The 21,179-nt window shown below is 45.2% G+C and overlaps 1 protein-coding gene across 1 annotated transcript in view; it reads left to right on the top strand.

The window, feature by feature from the left end:
- The window catches only part of Ddah1 (dimethylarginine dimethylaminohydrolase 1), a 122,316-nt gene extending 103,068 nt beyond the window's left edge, over nt 1-19,248 (top strand). The window contains exons 5-6 of the mRNA XM_051194812.1: nt 16,254-16,397; nt 18,846-19,248. Coding sequence (XP_051050769.1) covers nt 16,254-16,397; nt 18,846-18,962 — 261 coding nt within the window. The 3' untranslated portion in view covers nt 18,963-19,248. The remainder of the gene's footprint in view (nt 1-16,253; nt 16,398-18,845) is intronic.
- Nucleotides 19,249-21,179: the final 1,931 nt, after the last annotated feature.

Here is a 21,179-nt window from a genome sequence, read left to right on the forward strand (position 1 = left end):
GTCCCTGAGGGGTGAGGTGCATCTTGGGTTGCAGTCCCTGAGGGGTGAGGTGCATCTTGGGTTGCAGTCCCTGAGGGGTGAGGTGCATCTTGGGTTACAGTTCCTGAGGGGTGAGGTGCATCTCGTCAAGGAGGCATGGGCATGGCAGGCAACTAGAGCAGGAAGCTGAGACCTCGCATCTGGAACTGCAGGCGAGCCTGGCAGCAGCTACAGTTTGAACTCACGGTTACCGCAATGGCATCCTTCCTCCAGCCAGGTGGCACCTCCTAAACCCGCAAACTGCACCACTACCTGGACACCAAGTGTTGAGATATATGAGCCTATGGGAGACATTCTCATTCAAAAGCCACTGCATGGCCCTTAGCTAAGACTCTGAAAATTATTGATGAAATTGCTGACCCAATCTAAAGAAATTTCAGACCGGCCTGGTGAAGGCTCTGCCATCTGCTGGCCAGGCAACACTAGGGATGTTCTTAGCGTCCTTACTCTGAGCTAGAGAGCCCTTGTTCTCTACTTTGGGCTATCAAACTTTTCCTTCCTTTTTATTGATAATTCTGTTCTTAGCAAGGTTTGGATCTCAAATTCAAGGTCAGGCAGGGCTACACAGTGAGACCCTGTGTCCAAAAACACAGAAACAAAATTTCTGTTCTTTTGTGTTGTAGTAAGTTACTGTTTTAAAACTAGAAAGAATTATAAGATCTCCAGTCCATTTTTCATATCTTTGACATGTAAATGAGCCTGAGTACAGTAAGTGGAATTCCAGAAGGCTTGAAATTTTAAATTAAATGCTCTGGGTGCATTTTAGTGGGAGCGTCCTTTGGGCTTCTGGTCTACTTCCCGAAATAACTGAATGCATATGTAAGATTCCTAGAATGAAGACAAGGGCTGCTTTGCAGCTCATTTGAATTGCACAGCACAGACCTTGTTTTTCTTCGAATGACTAACTATGTAACACAGTTCACTCAGACCACATTTCCTCTTGTTTTCACTAAGCTTCACCATTGACTTTTATGTCCAAAAATGTCCATGTCATTTTATAGATAGCCATCTTAAAAAAAAAAAATTAAGATGGAAAAACCCTAAATGTGTTGGATCTTACATGGTTTTTTTCACTGTCTGGAATTTCCTTTAATGCACCACAACAATACCAAAGCCAGTGGACAAGTGAAAGCTCACTAGTATTAACGGAGTGATTGAAACGGAAAAATAAAGGCATTGTCTTTGTGCTTGTTCCAGAGAATGATGGAGGGTAGCCATCAGCCTTTCCACTTAGAACCTCTTTTGTAAAAGCATACTGTTGCAGGCTAATTCAGCCTCGCTGTCTGGGCACCCACCATTTCCAGGTATATTCATCAGATTCACAAAGCAGTGGTATCGTTTAGTCTACCAAGCCTGGATTAAGAAATTAAAACTCTAAGCAGACAGCTTATACCAACTATGTGTGCTTCTTGGCAGCAGTTAGCTCATCTGACAGTATTCCCGGTGCCAAGGGCCAGCGAGCCTGGGGTGGCCAAAGTAAAATGCTTTGGAATGATAAGACAATAAACAATTTGAAGCTGTGAGACCGAACCAGCCAAGGCAGGAGAAGGAACAGTTGGCCAAGTGCAAGAAAGGGAATAATGATGCACAGGTTTTGTTTTGTTTTGTTTTGTTTCTTTCTGGGCTTTCAAGAAAATGACAGGGGGGTGGGAAAGGGAGGAAATTATGCTTAAAGTACTGCTCAGCTGTCCATTATACACCAAATCATCAAAGTACTGTGCTGACTCCACCGGATACTGCAGGGGGAATTCAGGCTTCTCTCGGTGGTCAGGCGCATGCCCTCACGCAGGGCTTTGCAGTCTAAGACTCACAAAAGTAGAAGTCAAAAAGTTACCTCAAATTAACAGTTCCTAGTGAGACACGTGGCCTAAGATCATCTAAGGGCCTTTCTAAAAACATTACCTTGACCAGTCTAAGAAAATTCTGAGGCTCCAGATTCTAGGAGCAGTCCCAGCCTCCCCAGGAGACCAAGTTGGTTCCAGGGTATTTGCAGCTTCCTGAGAATCCCAACTAAAGAAATAAAGAGCTACGAAAGAAGCCAGTTCTTGGGTAACATGGGTACAATGTAGAGAATGCAGCAAGGGAGTCTAGAAATTATAACCTTAATTGCTGTCTATCGTGACCCGAACTTGGACCATAATACCTAACGGGGTAATCATTTAGATTCCAGCTTTTAATCCATTGGACATGCTGAAATTCCTTCTTAAAATATCCCATTTTACCAAAACTCAACGAGTGTTATCATTTTCTGGGAACAGGAAGCTTGCCTGTGACTCATACTTATATTTCTGTGCAGCTCCCCCAACACACACACTTACACACTCATACACACACACACACACACTCACATAGACATGGTCACACACACACTCATACACAGACACAAACACACAGACACAGATACACACATTCACACATACACATAGATACACTCACACAGACACACACACTCACACACACACTCACACACAGACACAGATACACACATTCACACATACACATAGATACACTCACACAGACACACACACAGACATGGTCACACACACACTCATACACAGACACAGATACACACATTCACACATACACATAGATACACACACACACTCACACACACACACTCACACACACACTCACACATACACCACCTAGCAGCAGGGCCCCAGCTTGATGTATGAAGGTTTTTGGTTTTTTCGGGAAGTGAGTTCCAAGCATCTCTGATGGAAGAGGAAATTTAAAAATGAGCCCACGTTGATTTTACTAGAGTGGCATGATTACCCAGAGTCATACCAGCTACAAGGGCAAAGCAGCAAGGCAGGGAACCTAGAATCTAAATCCATGGATTGTCACCCTGGCTGTGCCTCTAGCTCTCCCCGTGTGACCCCATGTCCTGTCCTCAGTCTATTCTTGGAAAAAAAAAAAAAAAAAGTTGAATCAGCCTCGCTAAGAAATGAGAGCATCATTCTTTCCTGCCGGGAACTCCATGGTAGCTGTCAAGGTAACTGCATTAAATGTGGGAGTGCAACTACCCTAAAAAATAAAGTAGCATCCATGTGATTATAGAGCAACCCGAAAGGATGATTTCAAAGGAGACCTACTGCCTCACCTAATCTACGCAGCTTTGTCCTTCTTGGTCACAGGAATTGGAGTTTTTCTTACCTGCAGTCTGTGGAGAGCCACAAAATTGTGTGTGTGTGTGTGTGTGTGTACATATGAACGTACAAACACATGCGTGCGTGCCTGCCTGTGTCTGTGCGTATATCTGTCTCTGTGTGTCTTTTATGTGTGTGTGTCTCTCTGTCTGTCTGTCCATGTGTCTGTGTGTATATCTGTCTCTATGAATGTACCTGTCTTTTGTGTATGCCTGTCTGTCTCTGTGCCTATGTGTGTATCTGTCTCTGTGTCTGTGTGTCTGTGTCTGTCTGTTTGGTCTTTTGAGGCAGGATCTCCGTCTTCAGCTCAGGATGCCCATCCTCTGCCCTCAGCCTCCTGAATTCTGGGGTTACTGGTGTACACCAGCTGGCCCTATGTGTTTTTAGGAGAAGGGTGCAGTCTTTCTGAAGGATGCTAAGCTGTGCCGACTCAACTGAAATAGTGATTGCTGCTCATAAAAGCGGTTAGATGTTGTCTTTCAGAAATAGGGGAGGGCAGTGTGAGGGTGCACAGGGCAGTGCAGAAGGCCAGGCCAGGCAGGGGAGAAAATGAAACCTGTGGCTGGGGGGGGGCTTTGAAGGAGAGAGCCGTGCTGAGCGAAATGGCCCATGGAGAGTCCAGAATGGGGTGGCCGTGGGGGGTTTGGAAAAGACTTCAAACCTTCCCGGTGCCTCTGAACTGGTCCCCATCTTCTCCACAGGAGTAAGCCATCAGAAATGGCAGGGCAAAGGATGCTGCCATATTTCACTGACCTAGATTCGTGTTTTGGGGACTGAGTAACAGTGAGACATGCCCAGAGGACAGCTGCTCTGGAGGACATCCCGTGTCTGTACGACACTGGCGGGCTGGCCTCCTCCACTTCACTTTCCATTGGCGACAACTGGGGTCCGCCTTGGTGCAATTGTGGAGTCTCTGTCACCCTTCTCTTCTCCATCGTTTTGAAGTGTGTATTTACCCACAGTCAGAGCCCATCCAAAAACAAGGGGATTGCATGTCTTCTATCTCTACCAGCTTCCAGGTTTCTGTTTTCTTGGCCTAGTTGATATGTCAAAGGATTAAAATAAATAAATAAATGGGTGGTGCCTGGCCTCATGGACAACTCGTCCATCACAGCGTGGCCCCTGTGACCCCCGTGACCCCCTGGCCATGCCAGCCGCAGCACCTCTGGTGTCGGAGGGATTAGGAAATGTGTCAGCTGAGTTGGAAGAAGGCTGGTTGAGTTTTAGGTTGCTGATCTTCTGAGGAAGTCACGTGTGTTAAATGCCTCTGGGGTTGATGAGTGCCCTTTTACTTGGCTGAACATTAGAAAAGCATGTGGTAAAATCCAGACACTAACTCAGACTGCGAGCTCTTCACCAGCCCCGGTGGAGAGCTCCCTTCCACACTGCAAGTCCCAGTGCTAGCCCCCAATCTCAGTAGTCACTCACTATTTAAAATGTCATGTTCGTCTGGCAATCTTTAAGCTTTCTGTTATTGACCGTAGGTGATAGTACTGTGTTGGATTCCTGTATCCCTCACAGCACTGTCTCGGGATATAAAAGATAGCTTTGGAGACAGGTCCCAGTATCCATTCCCCTTTCTCCTTTCATGTGGTGGGACCAAGTTCAAAGCTGTGGCCACAGGCAACTCATGGTTACAGAGATCGGAATAAAACAAATCAGAACTAAATGAAAGAATTATAATTTTGTTGTTTTTCAGCCATTTGTTTCATTTTTATCCACACCCTAAGTGTGAATAAGAGCTCAATGTAGGTCAGCTATTAGTAGTTTTATTGTCCAGAGGGACAGTAATAATAATACCTTTTTGGTGTAAAGATAATGCTACTGTAATCTGAATAACCTGTGAGTGGTTCTCAAGAATTACAGAGAGCACACATTTAAATTGTATTTCACATTCCTGGGGGACACCATGAGAAATCCTGATTTGGCAAGACCGAGATGGAGATCTGAGGCAGATCAATCCATACACCCTGCTGTCAGCAACACTGGATTCACCAGACACCAGTTCCTGGCTTGAGCATTTGAGAGTAGAAAGAGGAAAGCATTTCTACAGTAAATTGTGATGTGCTTGAGCAGAAAACTCCACCTAAAGCCAAGGAGAGAGATATATACTAGGTACAGTTACTCTAGAGGCTCTCAACCTCCGTGATGCTGCAATCCTTCAACACATTTCCTAACGATGTGACCCCTCCCCTGTTTACCACTCTAGCTGGCAGAGACACCCGGGAGGATGGAGCCGATAAGCCGATAAATGAGGCAGACTAAAGTCTCATGCAGTAGCCAACTTCATTGAGAGCATCAGACAATTTATACTGTGGGGGTTAAGAGGAGTCACACGAGTAAAACGGACACAAGGGTGAGCTGCACAGGACAGACAGACAAATAACTGCCAGCTGTAGTGGATAATCCGAAGCAAACTCACTCCTACGAGCTATAACCAATAGGGTATGAAAGCATAATCCAAGAGCAATTCCATGTTTTTGAGGAAACCAGGGTCACAATATGCTCATCTTGTTTTCTTGGTGTTTTCTTACAAGCACTCCAAATGCCCTCACATGATTCCATTCTTAGACTGTGTTCCTACACTCCCCACATTAAAGGGACAGAAACGGTTATGAAATGCGGCTGCCTTTTGTTTTGTTTTGTTTGTTTTGTGGGAAATGCTATTTTCCCTTTGCACCCTTCTCTGGGTTGGTAGCCTGAGTCTGTAGTGATTTCTTCTTTCACTTGTCTTTCTTAGGCACGGAGATGGACCCTTGCCTTCAGGAAAGTCTGCCTTCCTTTCCAGCCCTATAGCCCTGCAGCCTGAAAACAGACAGATGTCCAGTTACACACATGCTTAGTGCAGGGAGGAAGGAAACCCAAATAGTTCTTTGCAGAAGGGTGCTGGTCCCATCCCTGAAATCTGCCAGGGAGGACTGGAGGAGGGTTTCTAGAAAGCATCCAGGGCTGACTAAAGTCAGAGATTCCCTAATCAGCGTGATTACACTCCTGCCAGCTGGAGGCCCTGTCTGCTCCTCACTGGAGACTTAACTCTGAATGAGTCTTAGAGGAGCTGCAGCAGGAGACGGAGGAGGAATTTAGGAGTTAGCAAAACGCTCAAGTGCACTGTTAAAGATCAGGCTTTATTTAACATTCAACAAATACAGAGGGGATGCCCACGGGACATCAGGCACTACTGCAGAGCCCTGTGTGAATGGAGGCCTCCCCAGAGCTTTCAGTAAAGAGGCAAAGGGCAAAACATTTGTAGTGGAAGGCTGGGGGTGTAACTCACTGGTAAAACATAGGCATTGAATGTGTGAGACCCCCTAGGTTCAATGCCAACACACACACTTGTGCTCTCACACTACTCATTAACACACTCATACAGTCAGATTACACACAGATGTGTGTGTGTGCGCGCACACACACACACACACAGGTGGAAAATGTTACCCATTAAATCAGCTCATCATAGCTAGTCTTCTTTAGCTTCTGATCTATCCTTCCATCTCCTTAATTAACCCTTGAGTTTCAAATAAGTCCATTGTCACTTAGAATAAAATCTACATTTCCCAGCACCTCAGAAGGTTCCAACAAAATATTAGGCGTTGAGGATCTACCTCGGTGTCACAGCACTTGCAGAGCATCCTCAAGGCCTTGGGTTCAGTCTCCAGCACAGACAAAAAAGTGAAAGAAAACACTAATATTTTTTGCCCTAGCAAGTCCTAAAAAAAAAAAAAATCCATATAGCTGAAGCCCAGGCATCTGTGTTTTTCAAAAGCTCCCCAGATGACTCTGCTGTACAGCCAGGTCTGGACAACACTGACCTAGGACATGCCTCAATCACAGAGCAGAAAGCAATTAAACCATGCCTCCTTGCCCTCTTAAATTCTGTTCACAAAACCAAGATAAATCCTACATCAAAGCCGAGGCTCTAGAACTCAGTAGATTGGTATCATCACCCAGGTTCTTCGTTCTGGGCTGCTGGGAAGTAGCCTTAATAAGTTTCAAATCCTGCCTGTGTCTCCAGGATGTTATTCTTGGTTTTCTACCTAGTGAAATCGCCAGTGTTCCAAATACCTCGTCCTCACTCTCTAATACTGATGAAGGCCATATCCAGAAACTAAGATTAGTCCTCTACTTCAGAGACATAGAGCACCTTGGTAGCTTCCAACCTAGCTGTGGGGGAGGAGCAGGAGGATGGAAACAGGCTTCAAAGATCCTTTGGGGATTTGGGTTTCTTGTAAAAGATATGATAGCAACTGCCTTCCTAAATAACAATTTCCCATCAGGGAAACTGCTTGCTATGCGACTGTGAAGACCTGAATTTGGATACCCAGTACCTATGTAAAAGCTGGGTGTGGTCATGCGTGCCTTTAATAACCCCAGCACAGAAAGGAGTAGAGACAGGCAGATCCTAGGGGTGTGCTGGGCAGCCAGCACAGCCTAATAGGCAAGCTCCAGGTTAAATGAAATGAAAATCAAAAATGAGAACAGCCATATCTGAGGTCCACCACATATATACACATTTATAAGCACACTTACACACACACAGAGAGAGAGAGAGAGAGAGAGAGAGAGAGGGAAAAAACTTTTTAAAAAGAAAGTACACTGCATCCTTACTTGAAAGCTTGCTTTTATTCCGTCGTGGTTTTTCTTCCTGTTTCTGAAAAGCACCTGGTTTCTCTTAAAATATGAATGAATTTGAGCCTCTCTCTTTTAAAACAGTAACTCTCCGAGGCAACTTGCTCTCTGGGGGGCTATTTGGCAACATGTGGAGAGATTTTCAGTAGCCATAGTGGGGGGAGGGGGGCACCAGAGAGTATGACTGGCATGTGGTGGGCAGAGGCTGGCCAGGGAGATAAATGGTCTATACTGAACAAGCTGGTACCAAGCCACTGTACACATAAAATAATAGAGTAAACATTTTAAAACATTCTTAAGAGTCTGGGAAGGAAGGATGGCTCAGACATTAAGAGACTTCTGTCACGCAGAACCTGAGTTCAGGCCCCACATCAAGCAGCTTATAGCCACCTTACCCCAGCTCCAGGGCATCTGACTCCTTCTGGCCTCTCTTATATGTGGATATCCACACATACACATAAATAAATAGTGTTGGGGACTTGGCTAGTTTCTCACGCCTTGGCTAGTCTTCTCAGCACTGGGGAAGCTGAGGCAGGAGGATTTTGAGTTTGAGGCTAGTTTGGCATTACAGTTTCATACTTTAAAAAGCATGATTTAAAGAACTGTCTGAAATTATACAATCCTACTTCACCCCATGTAGAAAACAATGATTATAAAGTCTAGGAAAACTAGAACTACAGGGGAAGGCTACGTAAAGCAGGTGGGAGCCCAGGTGCACACAACGTACCAGGGATAGAACATCAGTCCCGAAATAAGTCTGTAGGAAGCAGAATTTCTGTAAACCAGGTTTCAAAGCTAACGTTATCATGGTTTTCATAAAAATTTGAGATAAACTTACATTACACTAACATCAATGTACAGTAGCCTTCCACGGTAGGCCACTTATATAGTAACATCCAGAAACCAAGTCTTATAAAGCTGTTTGCTGGTGGGAACTCCTACTGGCCTCGTAGAGCTCACTATAAAATGTAGAACTTTACAAGTTAACTGTTAAACTTAACTGCTGTTAACTATTAATTTTGTGGCTGGGTATGTGGTGAGCACTTGGAGTCCCAGAGTGTGAAAGGTAGAGAAAGAAGATTTTAAGCTGGAGGCAGCTGGGCCTATGTATGTCAGCACTGTCTCCAAAACAAAACAAAAAAGGTTTTCAGAAATGGCTCACCCAGTAGTTAGGAGATCTAGTTGCTCTTCCAGGGGAGCCTGGTTCAATTCCCAGCACCTGAATGAATGGCAGTTCACAACTGCCCATAACTCCAATCCCAAGGGGATCTGATGCCCTTTTCTGGCCTTCACAGACACCAGGCACACACACGGTACATAAGCATACATTCAGACAAAAGACACCTTTTTTTAAATTATAGTTTATATACTTAGAACTAAACAAATTATATTAAAACAAAGGGAATAATATTCCACACTTCTAACTTCCTGGTTACATTGCTGTATTTTGCCATGTTTTGGGAGTTATTTGTGCATGTTGTCTCTTTGGATAACAGTGATGTCACGTGCTAACTCAGAACTGACCAGTGGGGACATTTGTTCCACAGGAATCAGCTCTGAATCACGACCTTACAGACACCTAGGCCAGGGTTCCTGAGCTTTTCCAACTCATGACTCTTTCTCATCTGAGAAGTTTTTACACAAATTGAGCATCAGCTGATAATAAATTTTGAAAAAAAAATATTAAAAGTTCTTAAGGATATGTATTTTGCCCCTAATAAAAGGTCAAGGCAATTTTGCACTCCAACGCGATGGGTTGTCTAACACGATGCAATCCAAAGATAAATAGTTCAGTACCTACATGCAGCAAAGCAGTAAATATCATGGTTTTCTATAATTAAACCATTTGTGTTTCTGTAGGAGCAGAAAAAATTGCATGCAGAGTAAAGATTCTGCAGTATCTAGCAGGAAGTCACCTCAGATGTGGTGTTCCGTGCAGCCATCATTGGCACGGTGTGGTGTGACAGCATGTTCAGTGAGTGCAGAGTGCACATGCTTGGGTTCAAATCCAAGGCTTCCAAGTGAAATCATACAGTAGAAGGCATCGCTAGAAACCTTGCATTCATTGTGCATTTGATTTTGAATCAACTTTTCGCTGTTGGGCTTTCAAAAACCTTTTACTATTGCCAGATATAAATGACCCTCCCACATCTAGTTGCATGACTCCACGTGGGGTCAAACCCTTAATTTGAGAACCTTTGGTCCATACGTAAATGGTGGAGTAAATCTGAGGAATGCAGGTTAAGTTGAAAAGTGTGTTAATCCAGAGATGGTGGTGTATGCCTACCGTACCCGCTATGGAGTATAAAGCTGGCCTCCATCACGTAGAAAGACCCTCATTCCAAGGGGGGGAAGGAAAACTTAAAAATGTGTCATATGTTTAGCTGTTCCACGGAGGGAGAAATGATGAAATTCTCTTCCAGTATTCAAAATAATTGTGCAATTCACCATCCCAAAGAAAATTCCAATAAATTCCCTTTGTTTCACTGGAATTACTCATTAGCATAAACAGAGCTATTGACCAGCCGCTACACAGGGACAACACTGATCTGTCACCCCTCGATGCACAAATCTGCACGCTGAGAGCCAATCCCAGAATTAAATTCCCAGTGAAGAGCATTGAACATCTTAGTGTTTCTTATGAACCACATGTCCACCCTTAAAGCAGGTGTGAATACGACATGTTGGCAGAAGTCTCCCCTAATTTATCAGGGACTGAGTAAGTCCCTTGAATCTTTTCCTAGCTGCTGGGGTCAAGAGTAGTTACACTGATTGATATGGGAATCCCACTGATGATTTTCTTTATTCTGATCCATTAAAAAAAAAAAAAAAAAGGTAAAATGCTTTTCTGTGTGCACGAACTCTAGTCTGCAGGCAGGCCTTCTTCTACTGACAGGCAGGCCAAACTGCCAGTGTGGTGTCATAATGGCCGAACTGACCCAGGGTGCCATTTCCAATAGGGTCTGGCTGTTTGCCATTTTTCACCTTGCGCGCTGCTCCTCTCTGCTCTAGAGATCATAATGCCCTTCACCAACTCCTTCTTTCTTCCCTTTCAAAGGCCCCGCTCTTTCTTTTACTTAAAAAAAAAAAAGCCAAAGAAACCAGTTAAGGCCAGACACAAACTCTTCAAATACCAGACTCTCTGTGTAGAACCCATTTACACACACACTTCTACAAATATACAAATGCCAAGAAAATTCTACGGTAAAATGGACTCCACCACAGGCTGCCAGTCATGCTGTGAGTCTCATCCATCCGGTGGCTTAGACGGTAGTTTGTTTTGTCACAATGAAGGTAGGCATTCAAAGATACACACCCAGGCCTGAAAGCTAGATTCCTGTCTAAAGGCATGAATGACTTCGGACATATTACTAAACTTCTCCCCACCTTGGCTTATGTTCACATAAGGAGAGAGATTATGTCACCTCACACACAGGGTTGCTGTGAGAAACAATTGAGAAGAGAAAGAACAGAAGTCGAAAGTTTTCCATTCTTCCTGTCCAATAAAGATGCCTAAAGTTCAGCTGCCTCCAAAACCGCTGCTGGTGGGATTTAGGTTACTAGGACAGTTGATCTTGTCAACCTCATAGGATTTAGGACCACCGTGGAAACATACTTCTGGATGAGTGGATGAGAATGTTCCCAGGAAGATTTAATAGAGCGAGGAAGACCTGCCCAGAATGTGAGTGGCAGCATCGGATGGGGTCAGGTCCCAAACGGTGTGCAACGGAGAAAGGACAAAACTCCAGCAGCACTCATCTATCTCCGACTCTGGACACAGTGGCAGAGCTGTCCCAAAGCCCTGTACCTTGCTCTCTGTGCCTTGGTTGACTGATCCCTTAAGCCATGAGCCAAAATTAACCCCTTGCCTTCTGTGAGTTGTTTTGTTGGAGCCCGTCAGGGCAGAAAGGAGGTGATAGTTTCTACACTGGCCAGTTCAAAGAAGCTTCCTGTCACAGTGGGCAGCAATTGAGGCAGAGAGTCATGACTGTTGCATGTGCTGAAATGAAGTGACTGTGAGGACTCAGCCTGGCATGAGACATCGGTGTCATCCCTCTACCCAGACTCCGGGGACACTGAAGAGTGAGAGCACACGGAATGTAAGGAGGAATACTGTGGAACGCTCTCTTCTGCACATGGCAAGGACACTTACACATAGCTGAGGTTGCCTGTAGGAGATCAAGGCAGTCAACATTTCCAGCAGGGATGAGGTAGAAACTCTTGAAGCCTGCCTCTAGCTGAGGAGCTATTGGCAGTTGATGGCTACTATGGGATGGAGAGTCATTTGGGACGGGGGTGGGGGGTGAATAATATATATATAACCAAAATACATTATACACTTACTATGAAACCCTCAAAGAATAAACGAAGACATTATTTCTAAAAATACACATCTGAAGCCAGACAGGAATGGCGCACACCTTTACCCCAGCTCTCGGGAGGCAGAGGCAGGTGGATCTCTGGATTTGAGGGCAGACTGCTCTACAGAGTGAGTTCCAGGACAGCCAGCGTGGTTATACTGAGAAAACCTGTCTCAAAAAAAAAAAAAACTAAAATAAAAATGCACATCTGAGCCAGGCATGCTGGCACATACCTTTAATTCCAGCACAAGGGAGGCAGAGGCAGGAGGAATTTGAGGTCGACATGGTGAGTTCCATGACAGCCAGAGCGACACAGAAAAACCCTATTTCGAACACAGAAAAAGGAAAGAGAGCTTCAGACTTGAGATGTAACTTAGCGGTAGAGCGCTTGCCCTGGGTTTCATCCCCAATACAGTTATCTACATACATAGCTTTGGGATGTGTTTATTCTGAGCTCATCTATGAGAGCCCATAAAATGTCGGGACATGGTAGCAATTCTATAACATTACACACTTGAATTGGCTCAGCCCTAAAAGGGTTCCAGGATGTGGAGCCCACTATACATTGCCAGGCTTTCAATTAACTCCTGACACATGATAAATCAATCAAGATTTATTTCAGATACCTAGTAGCAATGAGAAATGATTGTGCACTGTGTACTGTATCTCTCAGTGGGCTCTATAATTAGTTGCTTTTCATATTGATTTCATTTTAATGTCTTGAGATGGATATATATATATATATGGAAGATCAATTATGAGCAAGCCACAAATGTGTTTAGACTATTTCCTAAACATCTTTAAATACCTTCTTTATCTCTTTGCCTCAGTATTTGACCAATTGAGTCTTAAATTGTCCTGTCCATCCACACAGTCCAGGATTTTTTTTTACATGTAATTGCTGTAATACAAAGAAGGTATGAGTAAGAAGCAGAAAATGGGGCTGCTGTCCAATCCTTTCCATGGGAAAATTCCCAGAAATGTGGGAACTGCCGGAAATGCCTGCTTAATGCGACTGGCCACGCAGGTTCCGGCTGAAAGCCAGAGTGGCAGCTCCACTCTAGGGATCAAGGCCAGTCCCTCCAAGCCAGCAGCTGTGCGGAAGACAGGGTGATGCTGCTGTGGCCCCAGCAAAGTCCAAAGCCCCTTCCTTTCTAGGACGATGTGCCTTCTTGCTGAAGAAGGTGCCTGTGATAAGAGGCGTAGACCTTCCCATGCTCGGCATCACTAGATTTGTCACCTTACACAGCCCTTGTACCTAGCCCCCAAGAGGACACCCCGTGATGCCTGGAGCAGGTGTCGGTAGCTTCCGATTCCAATGATTACCTTTCTCATTAGGTTACTTAAAGTAGAATGACAATTCCACTGACACAAGGCATTTGAAATGCCGCTTGCCTTTGCAATCTTCCCCCCCACAGACTGGATAGCGCAAAGCTGCTGCGCTGGGTTTTTTCCAGTTGAGCCCGAGGCCTCTCGGGAGTGGAGGAATCTGGCCCGGGAGGAATCTGGTGACGTGTGGAGAGTTTAGGTGCTCTCTGCTTCCTTTCTGGTGTGGGGTGCTCTGACAAGCAGGAAGTTTTGTCCTTACTGGTAAACGAACACTTTACCAAGAATGTTGGAACACAGCCACTTCCTTCATCCTTAGGAGGGGAAAAAAAATGTTGGAGCACAAATCAGTCCAACAGCTGCATACTCGGGATGCTTAAGACAGTGTTCATCTCTCACAAGACTGAGTGTCTGAGAAGAGAGAAAGTCTGTTGGTTGACCTGGCCTCTGCTTGGTCCCTGAGAGCCTGGCCGCTTGAAGTGCTGCCCTATTAGGGTAGACATGTAAGTTCATTGTTGTGGTACACACATGCACATATGCGAACGAACACACACACACACACACACACACACACACACACACACACGGCATGAAGAGATGTGAATCCTGAATCCTTTTCTGTGTGTCCTGAACAGCAGAGTCCCTGCATAGTGTATACACCTGTGTCTCCTGCACCCAGGTGTAGGTAAAGGGCAAACCATCTCAGTTTTCAGACAGTAACAGCTCACAAGCAATGAAAATGACCACTCAGACAACAGGAGAGGGGAGCCCTGGTCCTCAGCTAACGTGGCAGAAATGCTTCATGTCTGGAATAAGCATCTTTGTCTTTTCCATGAGTTGGTTGTGTTAGCATTCTAAGGCCTTTAGACAGACAGACAGACTCCAGACGCCGCTATTGTCTCTTTCACTTTGAGTTGAACAGCACTGTTCCAAGCTCCATGTGGAGCCCATTCATTATTAAAAGTCAGTTCTTATGGCACGGTTTCTAATTTGCCACAGAATGATAAGCAAGGAGGCCTTGATAAATTAATTGGAAGCCTTCTCCTGAGGTAGCTCCCGCATTTTTTTTTAAGAGTAACTCTCTATAGAATTTATCAGTAAATTGCTTCATATATCTTCAGCATTAAATTATTTTCCCATTAAGAAAATTATAATTCTTTTCTTCCCAATAATGAAAGAAAAATGAAACTATGTTCAAACTATTCTGGCTTGGCTGTGGGCCCTTATTTCAGTAATTTCTGGAATGCCCCCCTTAGAAGCCATAATGCATAAAGCTCAGGGGAGAGTGATGAGGAAAAACAGATTAGGATTTCAAATAAATGTCATCAACTGACGAAAACTCAAGGCCAAAGAAGGGAGGGCTGCTCCCTCAAGGGAAGAAGTTGATGTCGGGGAGGGACGGGGCAAGAAGGAAGGAAGACTAGTCTCTCTTACTGGACTTCCTCAAATCCACAGCCTTGGAGACGGTAGTGTGTCCCCTCACTGCTAAACAAGGAGTGTGCGGTCTTTCTGCCCTGTAGTCACCCCTGGGTACCCGTAGGTCAGACGGGATCTGCTCACCCCGCTTAAGTGGAGAGACCTCAGATATGTGGTCTGGCCACGCTTCTTTCTCTTTCCGTGTATTTTCTGGTTTTCTTCTGTAGACAGAAAATACAATGAGTCATCTGGTTCCTAAGAATTAAACTACAAACCAATGGTGGTGAGGAGTACCCCACCTCAATGTACGGAGCCAAAACCTGTTCGTGATACTTGGGGGAATTAAGTCAGTGAGCACGGTGGGGTTTCTGGATTGTTTGTCTAGCCTCCAGTAGGTAGCAGTGACCGTTACATGCTGCCTTTTGTGAATAGCTTTGAGGTCTCCAGTCACTGGACCTCTCTCTAGTAATCTGTGGCGCTGTCCCAGCTGTGAAGTTAAGAGTTAATGAAGTGACTATGAGAGATTTTGTAATAGTACAGAATCGATCAAAGACGTCGGTGTGAGACCTGCAGCTTCATGCGTCCTAGAAGAAAACATGGGGGGCACTTCAACTGCAGACACAGGCTGAGGAAACCCTGGCTCCTCAAAAACTGAAGACATGAAGGAGAAGGGGACTGGCCGGGAAGAGAAAGGGCATCAGCAAAGTAGATGGGGCAAAGAAAGCAATGGAAGTATGATCAAAACATATTATTCACATGAATAGGCATGTCATAGTAAAGTGTGTTATCATATGTTACTGTACACTAGTAAAACATTAAATGGAAGTTTGAGAGTAGATGGTAAGTGTCAAATGTTTACCCTGGTTCCACACCTTATTCTTAGTGTAGTCTAGCTACCGGCTTAAACCTGTGATACCCTAGAAATCTGGGCCTTGACTTTAACGTGCACAGAGAACAAATTTCGTATGCTTGTGCGGGTTTAAGGCCACCTCTTACTGATGCTTGTAAGCTGGCAGCCATGTTTTCTCAGCCAAGAATGTCATCAAACCTCCAGCCACACTGCCTGCACCTGCCCGTTTTATACATTGCTGCTATGTCTTCGGGGGCATAGACCAAAATACAGCTTGGTTTTAAACCTTAGAAACAAACATGCACAGCTTTGAGTGAGTGAGAACACTTGGTTTTCCTCTGCTGCTCTGGGTGATCAGAGATGACATGCGACCCTGAGACACAGAGCGATCTAAGGCAGCCCCTTCCAGGTCAGTGTCCCACCCATTCCCTTCCTCCACGGGAGTGTGGGAGACTCCACTCAAGCCTGCTTCGTTTGTCTTTACAGATCATGCAACAGATGAGTGACCATCGTTACGACAAGCTCACTGTGCCTGACGACATGGCCGCCAACTGTATATATCTCAATATCCCTGACAAAGGGCACGTCTTGCTGCACCAAACCCCTGAAGAGTACCCAGAAAGTGCAAAGGTAAAAAGACCACCTCTCCTGCAGCTAGCCTCCCTGGGGACCTACCTACCTTCTCGTGCTGGAGTGACGAAAGAGGACGTCCATTTTGCTACACATATCCAAACACTGAGACAGCAGGAAGGATGGTTGGAAGCAAAGGCAGTGCTTATTTCCTTCTCATTGGCGCCCTGGTGAGCCACGAGTTCACAGTGGTTGAGATGCTGCTGCCTGCCGCTCAGTTGTTCACATACGAACCCCAGGGGTTGTAGAGATGGCTTAACTGGTAGAGTTCTGGCTTAACAGGCACAAGCCCTGAGTGTAATCCTCAGCTCTGTGCACGCGTGATGTGACACACACCTGCAGCCCTCTCGCACGGGAAGTTCAAGCCTGACCTCAGCTGTACAATGAGAGTTTGAGGTTAACCTGGTTACCCAAGACCCCAGCTCTCAGTGGGCATCCTTCACGAGCCACCTCATCTGCTTCTTAAGGCCGAGCAGCAGAACTAGGTTTTGAAAAGAAGGGGCCACACATCCTGGTGGTAGGAAAATAGAGCGGGAAGGCGTGTGGCACACTTGCAATCCGCCCACCAGAGTCTCTGGACCTGGACCTTTTCCTGAACTAAGGAAACCATTGCCCTTGTGTCAGAGCAGTCTTCTGTCTCATTACTTTTCTCTGTTTCATCACTGAGTGCATAACCAGCTCAGCCACTGAGTCTTCAGGGTCTCTAACCTCTAGGCATTCTGCGATCATCCCTGCCCAGAGGGAGTATAACATTTATAACAAATACTACAGAAGAACATTTAGTGATCATTGATTTTGTTTGTGTCCTATGCTTTGAAAATTGCTGTGCATTGCTTTATGCTGTTTGCCTATGAGTGTGTGCAGGTGTGCATGGGTGCACATGATGTATGTGTTTGTACATGAGTGGGAACATGTGTTCATGCATGTGCGGGGGGCATGCAGAAGCCTAAGAACAACATTCGATCTTTCCTCAGTGGCCACCTCCCTACTTTTTGTTTTTGTTTGTTGTTATTTTTGTTTTTGTTTTGTTTTGTTTTGTTTTTTGAGATGAACTCTCTCCCAGGCCTAGAATGCACCAACTAGGCTAGGCTGACTCCCAGCAACCCTGGGATCAGGCCTCAGGTCTCCACTGCCCCAGGGCTGGGGTGACAAATGTGTGTCACCACACCCAGCTCTTCATACATGAGTGCTTGACAAAAGGTCCTCATGCCTCAAGGTACTCACCTTTATTGACTGAACCATTCTCTAGCCCTTGCTCTACTTTTTGCATAGGCAGAGCTGTCTTAGACTAGGTTTATCCTCTAATCATGGTCACTCTGTTAGCACATGGAAAGATGGCTAGGATGATGGAGAGGCAACTTTGTTCTCTTTCCGTAGCAGAAGTATGAACATGCACACATACATATATATGACTCCCAATCCCAAACAAGGACTGCAGTAGCTACAGTCTTAAGTGCTAGAATTGTTAACAATGCAGGTTCCAGAGGCCCCAGCCTAGAACCTGCAATATGAACAAGCTGCAAGTCCACACAACCTACTTTGAGGACTTCATGCCTCCGCAGCCTCATGGATCACCTAGCAACCAAGTATCATTAACTGCCTCTGAGTGCAGCCTGGTGTCCATCAGCAGTAAGAATAGCATCAGTGACACCCTTGTTTACAAAGGGTATTTCTGGACCAGACACTGTGCTAAGCATGCCTTAAGCATTATCTTTAGTCTCTGTAATAGTCCTGTAGCAGTAGTTCCCCAGCCTTCCAGAGAGGTGGACAAGCTTAGAAGGGATGTCATTTAACTGAAATGGCAGTAGCAAATTGATGGGACTGGATTTGGAGCCCAGCTGGATCCTACACGCTAACCACTGTGCTACATTTTAAGACACGTGATGTTTCTGAAAGAATTGGGGCAGGTTGTTTTCAAGGAATTTTGTTTTGTTTTGTTTTTAAGTGTGTTTTTGATCACAGGGGGGTGAAAAGTCTGTGGACTGTTAATTAGATGTTTTGACGCGTACTTTCCATTACGCTTAAAAGATGCTATAAAATTCACACCTATAATTTAAACACAGTGTGACTGGCAGTGTGCCCTTAACTTACACACTGTCACATTCTTCTGGTAGAGCTGGTAAGGAAAGGAACATGAAAGTGTAGTTAAGAGTGAGTTAAAGTGAAGAGAGGGAGGGACGTTCAAACTAAACACACAGTTTTGATGGCCACTCAATGCAGAGTAGAGGCTCCTCCAGCAACAGTCCTGGTGGTGATACACGCTTCACTTTGAAGCTAAAGCGTAGAATAAGCAGTCAACCATTTGTGGCCAGCTCTGGGGTAGGATTGTGGACGTGTGTGCTTAGGGTTAAATGACGTAAACCGGAATTAAGTCTGTCCCGGAGAGTGGGGAAACAGGCCAAACTGTAACCTTTTTCTCCGCTTCCCTCTTGATTCCTGTGTGTGTAGGTTTACGAGAAGCTGAAGGACTATCTACTGATCCCTGTGAGCAATTCGGAAATGGAAAAGGTGGACGGCCTGCTCACCTGCTCTTCCATTTTTATTAACAAGAAGACAGAGTCCTGAGCCCGAGAGCCCCTCCCCGGTGGCCAGCAAGGTGGCCAGGCCAGGCTGATGGCTCTGTGCCAATTCCTCCTGTTTTCCTTGACAATCTACTGCGCCACTGTGCTACTAACTCTTGTTTACAGAAAACAAAACTAATTCCGATTTTAACTGCTTAATTTCCCACGCCCTCCCTCACCTCACGGTGGTACCTACCTAACCTGTGGATTTCCAAATAGATTAAGCGACCTAGAAAATACAGAATTAACAAATTATTAAAAGAATGTGATTAATCGTGTGGAAGCACTCAGTTCAGTGTTTGTGTGATTAGTGTGGAAATAGTTTAGTCGCAGGGTACTCTAAAGACTGCATTCCTGATCAGCAAGATAAGCAAGGGACTTTTTTTTTTTTTTTCCTGTGTCATGAATCACATATGGTTCCTGTGTAATTCCCTGGCCCGTGGATTTTTCCCATTCCCCTCTCTTCTACACTCTAGAAGCCTCTCTTCCAAGTACTTTCTTTGGCCTTTGCCACCTCTGTCATAACCACCTTGACCTAGGACTTGTCAGGGTCTGGCATTCTGGGTACCTTCCTGAAGGTTCTCCCTATGTGTGCTCCCTCTCTGCCTCATGGCCACGTCTCCTGCCACCAGCAGCCCTCCCTTCCCCTCGAGCAGCAGAAATGTGGCCAAAAATCTGGTGTGGGAATAGGAGCCTCACAGAGCCACATCCTGACAGGGTTTGCATGAGACCTGAGTACTACCTGAAGAGGTGGTAACCACACCCAGGAAGGTGAATTCAGCCTGAGGTGGTTGACATGGTATGTTAGAAAAAATAAAATAAAATAAAAAAAAAAATGCCCATGGGCATATCTTAGAAAGACTGAGTCACATGCCATGATTTTGCCTCGTGACTGGTCCTATCGGAGGGAGCATGGAAGAAAGTCTTTCTCTACCCCGCCCCCTTTTCAGCTTCTTTCTGACTCACGTTGATTCTGCCCCCTTAGCATCGTCATGATCTTGAAAAGTCATTTCCTTCAAAAGAGACATAGCATCTACAATGATTGTTGATGGTCTGGAAGGAGTCAGAGGGAGCTGCCTGGCTGCCTCCACCCATGGTGTAGGAGCACAATCGGGAAATGGTCCCTAAAGTCAACCTTAAACAATGTATTAGTCTCCGTTGAAATATCCATGAATGTTTACTGTGGAATTTGTCTGAAGCTTATTTCCTCCCTAGCCTTCAAATTACACAACTTTCAGCTCTTAACAAAGCTGAAACAGGTCTCTTACAAAGACCAATGTCACAGCATTCCTTTCCTTAAAAGCTGGAAGAACGGGCCCGGGACGTGGTATGTTACAAGGAACGGTGACCCAACCAGGCCCACCCGTCACGCTCGCGGTCACTTCCACCTTTGCCGAGTAGCCTGCAGTTTGTCATTCAATATTTAAAGCTGGGAAGGTAAAGAAAGATCATTTCAGACCTGTCCATCTTCCCTCCTTTGTAATCAGGGCTCCTTATCTTGATGAGCAAGGGAATTGTCTTTACTGCGTCCCCCTGTGCAGACGGATGGGACGACATCATTTACTGCCTTCCTCTTTTACATTTACTTGACAACTGTCTGAAGAAATGTGTCCTATCTCTCCCTGTTGCCTAACTTAATCATATCACATTGCATCGGTGAATGGACCGTATCTTGGCCTCTTATCATATTTCAAAACATCTCATCATGAGTGAATAATATGTTCCCCCACCCAGGGCAAATGAATATGAGCCGTATGCCCAAGTTAGTAAAGAAAACGTGTTCTCAGCAATTATGGTTGCCTGCCCTTTGGGGTTAAATTTGGCTCTACACTGGCAAGAGAGAGAGAGAGAGAAATTCTCCCTGTGAGAGGTAACCATCTCACAATGAAGCACAGGAAAAACAAGCCGCTGAGCCCGTGTGGGCTAACCGACTTGTAATTGTCACAAGCATGCGTTCTATCTATCATCCTGATTACCTGATTACAGAACTGCTGTGTTTAGTCGATTACAAGTGAATAGATTTTGCACTGTGACAGTTCTTCTACCAAAGGTGATTTTCCCATCCCCTTTTTCCTTTGCTTCCCTGCTCTCCTTATTTGCTCTGAGAAATCACTTAGAATCTACACCTCTCCCCCATCTTGTGCTTCATGCATCACAAACCGGGCTGGCTGCTCTGGACTCGCTGTGTGTACAATGACGTGAAGATTAAAAATACTTGTTG

Source organism: Phodopus roborovskii, unplaced genomic scaffold (genome assembly GCF_943737965.1).
Source record: "Phodopus roborovskii unplaced genomic scaffold, PHOROB, whole genome shotgun sequence".
NCBI lineage: Eukaryota > Metazoa > Chordata > Mammalia > Rodentia > Cricetidae > Phodopus > Phodopus roborovskii.